Raw genomic sequence first — 10998 nt, forward strand, 5'->3', positions numbered from 1 at the left:
AAGAAACAATAAGACTTTGAAGATACTAATCTCTCTCCTTCCTGAGAAGCATCCTGGGATGTTGCTTTGATACTACAAGATCAGGTGGTCATGTCATCTGGTACTAAACACCATCTTGGACTTCTAGTGATTTTCCACTAAAAGGAGGGGGAGGTCAAGACTGGGAAACAAAAGGTTCCCGCCTTATGTAAATTATATTTAAGTCTAGGGAGTAAGTTGGTCTAGGTTCACTCTTCACTGAAGCCCCACCCAGGATGACAGCTGGAAGGATCTGAGAAACAAAGACCTGGTTGGGGAAGAGTTGAGCCCAGTCTGGAAAAGGGATCTGGTCTGTGAATATGGTGTCTGAAGATTTAAGCTGCAGTCAGGGTAGCTAACCTTCAAGAATTTCTGCAACATTTAGGGTGAGAAATTACTTCTTGTAACCAATTTCTTTAAGATCTTAAGCGTAGTATGCGTGTTTTGTTTTATTTGCTTAGTAATCTGCTATGTTCTGTTTGCTATCCCTTATAATCACTTAAAATCTGCCTTTTGTAGTTAATAAACTTGTTTTTGTTTAATATAAAGCCCAGTGTGTACAATGTATAACTGAGGGGGAAGGAAGGGGAAGGGGGAAGAAGTTATGCATATCTCTCTCCACATTGAGGGAGGGGGTGAATTTATGAGCTTACATTGTATAGATTTCTGTACTATGCAGGGCAATATTGTTTTGGATTTATACCCCAAAGGAGGTGTGCAAGTGTGTGCTGGGTGAATCACAGAGCTGATCCCTCTGTCCATTTGCAGCTGGGTGTTTCCCTACCTCTGTGTGTGCCAGAGAAGTCTCGAGGACCTGGGACAGCTAAGATAGGGTGAGGAAACCCAGGGTAGTAGAACAGGCAGAACTGTGATGTGGGACCCCAGCACATCAGGTGGCATCCTGGACAGAAGGGTCCAACCCATCACAGACAGTAAAATACAATATACATAATAAATGTTACAGTCTGATTCACAACCAGAAAACATCCTATTTATTTAGAGACATTAGAAATATTATCCAGATCTGTAAAATCTCCTGAACAGGAATGAGTCAAAAAAAGAAGGCTGCATACCTAGTGCTGTTATTACTGATATGCTATTTAATTGCACAAAAACCCAAAACATGAATGTAAAAATCCTGAAAACCTATTGAAAATACAAGTGCCACAAAAGACTTGGTCATTTTGTCTGCTCCAATGAAGACAATTGCATTCAGATCATTTTTGAAGCAGTTGCTCTAACATTATGTAGAATACACCGACACTTTCCACTGTAAACCTTTATGACTCATAAGTGGATCACAACCAATAGTTTGGGAAGCATTTGTGTAAACATTTATCTTCAAGGGATGTTATTAACAAGATTGTGCTGTTGGAAAAATATCTGATCCCTAGCAGCATTTATACTGTAATTACATCACATTCATTGAAGAGCTCAAGGTTTGATGAAGCAGTCCTGAAAACTTTCTTTTTAATCAGTTAGAAGCAGCTCTAGAATCATTGGAGATATGTTGTTGATACTAATAGTCACCATGCTAAACCTTCAACAGTAGAGACCAGTACTCATATCATCACTCTAAGCCAATGTTGTGATGTTCTGAAATGTCCAAGAAATGGTTAAAAAGGACCCCCTTTCAAGATATAGCTTAGACTGAAGATTGACCTTGTCAACTAGCCTACTAGGTAATGCCTATCTGCAATCATCCTTAACATATAATAGCCACACTCCATGCATATTTCATTGCCAGGACCACTTCCTTTTTTAATGAAAAAGACCAAATATACCCTGAGATGTTTCTGTAGTTTCCTCTAATTGTCAAGTCAGTCAGGTCAATCTCCAATGACTGGCAAAAGTCAGTCACTGTGTAGTGGCTGAAAGGTTAAATTTAACATGCTTTAGCATCAATCAGGCACTATCAAAAATACTCTTAGTCATAGGAATAACTGCAAAATGCAAGAGGCACAAAAATATGTTCAGATCATGGATCTGTCCAAACTATTTTTTTAATTCTTGAAAGAATAAGAGATTAAACTCTTACGATTGTTATATCAAACAATGGTCCTACCACTACCCTAAAAATCTTGCCTAGTAAACACAATATGGTATTTATTTTTAATGCAGAGTAACTTAAAAAAGCATCATGAAGTTCAAATTAATTATTAAATTGGTTGAATTGATTTTAAAAGGTATTTGATTTTGTAGAACCATATATAAAATTTGCCTACACTTAAGTTATAAAGCTGATGAACTCCTACAGTTAAAAGCATTTCTTTGCCTACAAGTCATCACATCCATTCACAGAAGGATGGGTTCAAACAGCCCATTTTATGATGCTGAATATTTTTCAAAAAGGAAAGTGATTTAGTTAATCAGATGAGATCCAGGAAAAGCTGTATGGAATAACAAAACAACACTACACTTTCTTCTGTTTGCAGTTATGGCTCGAGAGCTGTTTCACTGAATGCACTCAAAGAAAATCTCTCTTTGCTTCCTGGAAAGCGTGCATCATCCTACATTTTTCCTTTTAAACAATTTAGCAAGTTGTGGTTCAGAACTGTAGGCAGGCAGAGATCTTCAAATAACTATTATTGAACTCATCTCTCCTTCAGTAGCAATAAACCCTGAGGAGTAAAATAACCTTCAGCGCATGGTCCTTATAAAGGCACAGGAGTTTGTTACTTGGATTTTAATAACTAAGGTGTTCCTTATCTATTTACCAAGCATAGATAAAGATACCAACTTAAATGATTTCTCAGACTGCCTCATCATTATTATTTTTTTAGTTTGGACTTGAGAATTATTCCTATTCCATGCTAATACATAACTTTCAACCAGGTGCAAAATTATGGTAGTTTGTGGTATTCATTTGATCAAAAAGAACTTTCAAAACCTTTAAGAGTAAAATTTTTTGCCATCATCAGAAGCATCAAAGATGGTGATTACCACCACTGCAAAAAGAAAAAGTTGCACAGAGTCTTTTAAGTACAGGAGAGACAGTTGTCACAGTGTATTTTCAAACTGGAAATATAGTGGATTTCAACAACTGTCAGCAAAGTTACCTGAACAACTAAATTAAATATTCCACTTATACATATTTCAGCACTTTATGAAATGTGACATTCATCACCAGCCAATGTTATGGTACAGAAAGTGCATCTTTCTCTTTTGTGTCTCATAGTGAAAAATGCTCCAGTATATTATTTTGAGTTAGTCAGAAGGTTGAAGCTAAAAAGCCACCTGGGGGGGAACAAACAGCTCTCAGAAGATTGGTACTAACCTATGGAACCATTCTCCTAAAGTCAACATTCTAATTCTGTGAAAATTAGTAGTGACCCAAAATCAACAGCATCTTCATAAACGGAATGCACATAGGAGTCTTTCCCTAATGAAGGATGGAGACCACACAGCCCTCTCAGTCCTAGAGTTCTCAATCCTAGATGGTTATTCCATGCCAGGATTGTGGGACAGCATAGGATAATTTGAATTGCGGCTGGCTGGATAGATAGAGGGCTTCAGACTCCAGGAACTGTCAATTTGCCAGATTTCACTAACACTGATAGAATAATAATTATTGGTTTAAAAAAAATATATCTCAAAGATCTCTCCTCCCCATAACACCACCATTGTGTTACAAAAGAAGATGTAACATAAAAAAAAAAGATGTATGAACCAAAGAAGTTTCAGAAGCAGAATTCCCCCTTCTCCTCTCACTGCAAAAAAATTAAACTTAGAAAGGAAAAACAGAGATTGGAAAACACGATATATCATCATAGCAGCAGAGAGCTGCTTGAGGCTAAGATTACCAGAATACAAAGTCAGTATATTCTCATTCTACCCAGGGATTGTATCCTTATAACTATTACGATCTGATGTACAATCGTTCATAAAACAAAATATCTACCCAGATGTGAATTGCAAATGATAAATCTTCTGTACTTTTAGAAGTCAAGATCTCTTCTTTGCCAAACGGATGCCGAAAATTACCTACTAAAGTTTCATAATGTATATATCTCCACAACTTCCAGAAGGCAAGAGCGGAAGACTAGCCGTATGAAAGAGCTAGACTTGTTTGATAAGTTATTATGCATCTGGAGTTTTGGTGACTTTACATAAAGCATTTCTTTCCACCATTGAAAGCTGTGAGCTATTGAATCAAGAAGATCATGGGATGCTGTTGTGGGAAGGAGATCTGCTGGGAAGAGATGAGGTCCGCCGAACCAAGAAGGGGAAGAACACTTCGTGCAGTGACTCATCAAAGGGGACAGGTGACGAAAGCCCACAGATAAGCATTAAAAAAGGGGACCTTGACAGAAAGCTAAATGTTGGGGGGCAGAGGAGGGACATGGAAAATTACAATAGAGTCATAGGAGCTGGAAGAATGAAATCAGAGGAAAAGCTGCTCGACATCTTAGACGTCTATACACAAATGCAAGGACAATGGGGAATAAACAGGAAGAACTGTAAGTATTAACACAAGCTAAATTGTTACTTAACTGACATTACAGAGACTTGGTTGGATAAATCTCATGACTGGAATAATGGTATAGAGGGGTATAGCTTGTTCAGGAAGGACAGGCAAGGAAAAAGGGAGGAGGTGTTGCATTATACATCAAGAATATATATATCCATACTTATTCTGAGGTCCAGAAGCAAGTGCGAGGCAGACTAGTTGAAAGTCACTGGGTAAAAGATAAGAGTGGGGGGAATGGAGTGACATCATGGTAGGAGTCTATTATTCTGACCAACAGGATAGCAAATCTTAAGGTGATGGAAGGCAATTTGGCTGGTAGTGATCATGAGATGATAATGTCATGATTCTAAGAAAAGGAAGAAGTGAGAGCAGCCGAGTAAGGAGAATGGGCTTTGAAAAAGCGGACTTTAACAAACTCAGAGAATAGGTAAGGTGCCATGTTCTCTGGGAAGAAAATGATAAGGGATGAATGAGTTCAGGACCGCTGGCAGTTTTTCAAGCAGACAGTAAAAAATGTACAACTGCTAACTATTCAGTTGTGACAGAAAGATAGGAAGAATAATAAGAGGCCAATATGGCTCCATCAGGAGTTCTTTAAAGATCTGAAAATCAAACAGAAATCCTCTAAAAAGTGGAAACATGGATGAATTGCTAAGGAGGACTATAAAAGAGTAACATAAGCATGTAAAGATAAAATCTTAAAGGCTAAAGTACAAATGCACAGAACATAAAAGGCTATAAGGCTTTAAATACACCTCTACCCCACTATAACACGACCCGATATAACACAAACAGGTTCGCGTATCATGCGGTAGTAGCGGGGCTCTGGCGGTGCTTTAAAGGGTCCAGCGCCCCGAGCGCTTTAAATCACCGCTGGAGCCCTGCTGCTGCTACCCCGGGGCTGCAGCACCGGGGCTCGCCGGCAATTTAAAGGGCCCAGGCTCCCCGCAGAGGCCAGAGCCCAGAGCTCTTTAAATCACCGTCAGAGCCCTGCCGCCGCTATCCTGGGCAGGGGCGGCTCTAGGAATTTGGCCGCCCCAAGCACGCCGGCATGCCGCGGGGGGCGCGCTGCCGGTCGCCGGTCCTGCAGCTCCGGGGGACCTCTTGCAGACGTGCCTGCGGAGGGTGCGCTGGTCCCGCAGCTCCGGTGGAGCATCCGCAGGCATGCCTGCGGGAGGTCCACCCAAGCCGCGGGACCAGCGAACCATCCGCAGTCATGCCTGCGGGAGGTCCACCGGAGCTGCGGGACCAGCGCACCCTCCGCAGTCATGCCTGCGGAGGTTCTGCTGGTCCGTGGCTCTGGTGGACCTCCCGTAGGCATGACTGCGGAAGGTCCGCCGAAGCCGCCTGACGCCCTGCCGGCAAAATGCCGCCCCAAGCGCGTGCTTGGAGCGCTGGGGTCTGGAGCCGGCCCTGATCCTGGGGCTATGGCAGCAGGGCTTGCCGGCAATTTAAAGGGCCTGGGGCTCCGGCTGCTGCGAGGCTGTGGCAGCGGGGCTCCACTGGCGATTTAAAGGGCCTGAGGCTCCCCACAGTGGCTGGAGCCCGGAGCTCTTTAAATCACCGCCGGAGCCCTGCTGCCCCTACCCCGATATAACGGGGTTTCAGCTATAACACGGTAGGGATTTTTCGCTCCCCACGATCGAGTTATAGCAGAGTACAGGTGTATATTAGGAGCAAGAGAAAGAGAAAGGAGAGTGTAGGTTGTCTATTTAGCAAGAAAGGAGAGCCAATAACTGATGACATCAAGAAAGCTGAGGTGTTTAACTCCAATTTTGCTTCAGTCTTCACTAGAAAAGTAAATGGTGACCAGACTCTCAACACAATTAATATTAATAACAAAAGAAAAGGAATGGAAGCCAAACTAGAGAAAGTACAGGTTCAAGACTATTTTGCTAAATTAGATGTATTCAAGTTGGCAGAGCCAGATGAAATTCATCCTAGGAACTAGCTGATGCAGTCTCGGAACCGTTAGCAATTATCTTTGAGAGCTCACCGAGGATGGGTGAGGTCCCAGAGGACTGGAGAAGGGCAAACACAATGCCTATCTTTAAAAAGAGGACCTGGGGAATTATAGAACAGTTAGCATATCTTCAATAACCCAAAGGAGACAAATAAATTAATAAACAATAAATTTGTCAGCACCTAGAGGATAATAGCCGGTTTTAAGGAATAGCCAGCATGGATTTGTCAAAAACAAATCATTTATATCTTTAACAGGGTTACTGGACTAGTGCATGGGGGGAAGCAGTATGTGTGATATATCTTGATCTTAGTAAAGCTTTGACACAGTCCCACATGATATTCTCATAAGCAAACTAGGGAAATGTGGTCTAGATAAAATTACGATAAGGTGGATATACAACTGATTGAAAGACACTCAGAGTAGTTATTAATGATTTGATGTTAAACTGAGAGGACGTATCCAATGGGTTCCACAGGTGTCAGTCCTGGGTCCAGTACTATTCAATATTTTCATTAATGTCATGGATAATGGAGTGGAAAGTATGCTTATAACATTTGCAAATGATACCAAGCTCGAAGGTGTTACAAGCATGTTAGAGGACAAGATTAGAATTCAAAATGACCTTGATCAAGTAGAGAACTGGTCTGAAGTCAACAAGATGAAATTCAGTAAAGACAAGTGAAAAGTACTTCACTTAGGAAGGAAAAATCAACTTCACAGCTACAAAGGGGGAATAACTGGCTAGGTGATAGTACTGCTGAAAAGGATCTCAGGGTTATAATGGATCACAAATGAAATATAGGTCAGCAATGTGATGCAGTTACAAAAAAAGCTAATATTCTGGGGTGCATTAACAGGTCTGTCATATATAAGACACAGGAGGTAATTGTCACACCATATTCAGCACTGGTGAGGCCTCATCTGGGGTACTCTGTCCAATTCTGGGCACCACACTTTAGAAAAGATATGAAAAAAATAGAGAAAGTCCAGAGGAGAGCAAACAAAAATGATAAAAGGTTTAGACAACTTGACTGATGGGGAAAGATTTAAAAAAAAAAGGCAATTTTTAGTCTTGAGAAAAGAAGACTCGGGGGGAGGGGGGCTCACAGTATTAAAATATGTTAAGGACTGTTATAAAGAGGACAGTGATCAATTGCTCTCCATGTCAGCTGAAAGTAGGACAAGAAGTAATGGTCTTAATCTGCAACAAGGGAGATATAGGTTACATAGCAGGAAAAACTTTCTAACTATAAAGGTAGTTTAAGCTCTGCAATAGGATTCCAAAGAAGGTTGTGGAATCTCCATCACTGGAGAATTGGTAATAATAGGTTGGACAAACATTTGCCCAGGATGGTCTAGGTCTACCTGGCCCTGCCTCAGTGCAGGGGTCTGTACTTGATGGCCTTTCAAGGTGCCTTCCAGCCCTACACTTCTATGAGTCTATGAAAAGTATCAGAATTTAGATCAAAATGAAGATGTCACATTTATCAAACATGCTGCATTTCTAATAAAAGATCTGCCTCAATATTTAAAAAGTAAAAAAAGAAGAGCTTTGAAGACTATGTTGGCGAGAAATATATTAGGCAAATGACTCATTAGCAATGACAGGCACAGATAGAAATAAAAATCAAAGGATTCAAATATTACTAGCTGTAAGGCAGTGTCATGGCTTAATGAATACCCTGTACTATTTCTGTATGTGTTTGTGTCAAACTAGATCCATAGTTAAGGAGGTAAGAAGTAAACAGGGCTTTTAAAAATTCCATCCGGTGGCTGTAACCTTTATTTGATCGAAGAAACCGCTGCAGTTTCTAATGCAGCATAGAGAGATCACAAAGTTTGAGAAGACAAATCTGTAAATCTTTAGCAGCTAAAATATGAACTCATTTAAAATACCTAAGGTTTTCATTGAAGGATTGAAGGATTCTACCATAAAGGGAAAAAAGGATTAAATTTTATTGGGTTGATGTTTGATGCATAACATAAACAGAGAAAATTACTGCATGACTGTTTCTACTAGAGTAGCACTATTTGACAAGGAGTACGAATTAAAGAAATAGTGTAGGTATAGAAGTACTTGTACTTCTTTCAGAATCTTTAAAAGTCAGTTTTCCAACTCCTTAGCTTTCTTTATACAAATATATATACACATGATTCACAATCTAAACTACAATATTTTGATATTCATGTCTGTCTTAGGAATCATGACATTATATTGCTCTTTACTCATGACTGCCTCTCCTTGGAATGTTGAGCACACACTGAAGATTCTGAAAGAAACATGACATTCTAACACCCAGCTAGTTGTTTCAAGGCAGTGATATATTAGTTATGCAACTGAAAATAACACTGCTCTAAAAGATTATACCTGCTGGAATTACACACACACACACACCCCCTCGGACACAAATTGGGAATTTGTTTACAGCAATCTTTTAAAGGTCCTTGACACATCATTGTTGTCCCAGCATAGACTGGGCATTATTCATGTTCTTTATAGAAGATTATCCTGGGGACAAAATGAAATTCACTGCAGCAGCTTTGGAGCCTTTAAAAACGTCTGTGACAAGAAAGGGATACGAACCATCCGTCCCTACTATCCTGCGTTCCTATTTTCTTAGCTCGGGGAATAGCAACAGTTATCCATCTCCTTACAGCTACGGTGTGTGCCACTGAAACAGAAAACACTGCTGGAAAGGACTGTGCACAGCTAGACGGAATGCTTCCCTATTACAAGCACAAAACTACAGATCTCAGTCACAGGCTAGTAAGGCTGTGAGGAAATAGTTGTTAGGAGCATGCATCGATTTTGACAGGGGTGATTAACTCTTCTATTTGCAGTCCCCCCGCCCCTCCTACCTTCATCATTCAGCTAAAGCCAGAAGCTTATTAAGAAAGAAGCTGGACAAAGGTCGGAGGGAGGACAGACGGACAGGGGGACTGACAGACGCTTGGCATGCATGTCCAACTCCTGCAGTCCCCGCTCCTCAAGCCCTGGTTTCCTTAGTGCCATTCCAATCCCAGCTGCCGCAGTTGACCAAAACCGTCTGTGCTTTAAAAATCAAATGGGGCGAGGGGGCAGAGAGGGAAATTTAGCAAGAAACACGCAGCCCAGACATGATAAGCCATTAAACCTGCCATCGGCACGGAGCGTGTATGTATTCATATCTAGAAATGGGGTGTGTGTGTGTGTGTGTAAAGGATGGAGGGGGGGGGCGGCTATGTATCAAAGCAATGGAGGCGATACTAAAGAAAGTCAAGAGCCAGGTAACTCAAAGGGGAGGCAGAGAAAAGTTCGGGCGGGCGGAAGCCCCAGCTGGGAGGGCCAGGAGCGAGTTCTCCCTCGGCCGGGTACTTACACGAAGACACCGAAGAGCAGCACTCGTATCCCGATCTCGATCGCTAGATCCCGCATGGTTTGTCCGAGGGGCGGAGGGGAGGATCCAGGCAGGCTTCGGCAACTTCAGCACCCCGCCTTCAATTCCATCCGCAAAACCGGGAGGAGCGGGGTGGGGGGAATCAGCTGCTTCCGATCGGCCAGGAGCCCGCTCCGTCCCCACCCCCGCCGGGAACAACGCGCTGGGGAAATCTGCGGCCCCGAGCAAGCCCCAGACCCGCCCTGTCCATTCCCGCCCCGCCCGGGCGGAGGGTCAGCAGCGGGGCCCGGCTCTCTTCCCGCAGCTGCTGGACGCAGACAATGTTCTCCCCGCAGAGCAACGGGGCCGGGCTGCGGGCACCTGGCGCTGGGCTGTGCTGACTGCCAGCCCGCGCCGCCAGACTGACACCTCCACCCGAGCGGCGGCGGCTGCTGCTACTGCTCCGCCGGTGCCCAAGCGCAGAGACGGGGAGGGTCCCCGGGACTAACTTCCAGACGGGGGCGGGGGAGAATCCTGGGGATCTCCACTCCCCTTCCCTGCCCTCCTGCTCGGTACCCAGCTGTTGCCTGCCTCTGGCTCTTCAAGCTCCGCCCCGCAGCCCCCGGGAACTCCCGCCGCCTCCAGCTCGCTGGGTGCTTCGCAGATCATTTGCTCACTGTCCACCCCACCCTTCAGCTTGCAGCTCCCAGGCTTGCCGGTGGTTTCCCCCGGTCTCTGATGTGCAGGAATTTCACAGCCCACGCCCCGCTGCCTCCCCAGACAGCCCCCCTCCCCCGGGAGGGGGTTACCGTCCCCGACAGACTAGATTCCCTCGCTCAGACTCTCCCGCTGGTTCGGTGAACTGGGAAATTCCCACGCTCCTTGGAAACGGGGATCCCAGCTCCCAGACAGACACCTGCAAAGCCTCGTTCCTTTGGACCCACCTGGATGCATGCACCAGGCGCTGTGCTTAGGACTCTCCGCTGCGGTCTGGAAAGATTTTCGGAGCAGCAGCTCATTTCGGTGGATTGGGACAGCTCTGCGAAGGGAGGGCCTAGGGGCTTTCCCGTTCGCACGGGATTCCACACTGGGCTGTTAGGTCTAAATCAAAATGAATATTAGGTGAGGACGCTAGCACAAATCCCCCGCCCCTGCTAGGAGTGCGACTGGCTCAGTGAAGATTGTTC

General features: G+C 43.7%; 1 protein-coding gene across 1 annotated transcript in view; it reads right to left on the reverse strand.

Annotated features, from left to right (window-relative positions):
• PLPP4 (phospholipid phosphatase 4) overlaps window positions 1–10204 on the reverse strand; it is a 104607-nt gene extending 94403 nt beyond the window's left edge. Inside the window, exon 1 of the mRNA XM_045024844.1 lies at window positions 9815–10204. Coding sequence (XP_044880779.1) covers window positions 9815–9870 — 56 coding nt within the window. The 5' untranslated portion in view covers window positions 9871–10204. The remainder of the gene's footprint in view (window positions 1–9814) is intronic.
• Between the last annotated feature and the right edge of the window lie 794 nt (window positions 10205–10998).

The sequence above is a fragment of the Mauremys mutica genome, chromosome 7, assembly GCF_020497125.1.
Source record: "Mauremys mutica isolate MM-2020 ecotype Southern chromosome 7, ASM2049712v1, whole genome shotgun sequence".
Taxonomy (NCBI): domain Eukaryota; kingdom Metazoa; phylum Chordata; order Testudines; family Geoemydidae; genus Mauremys; species Mauremys mutica.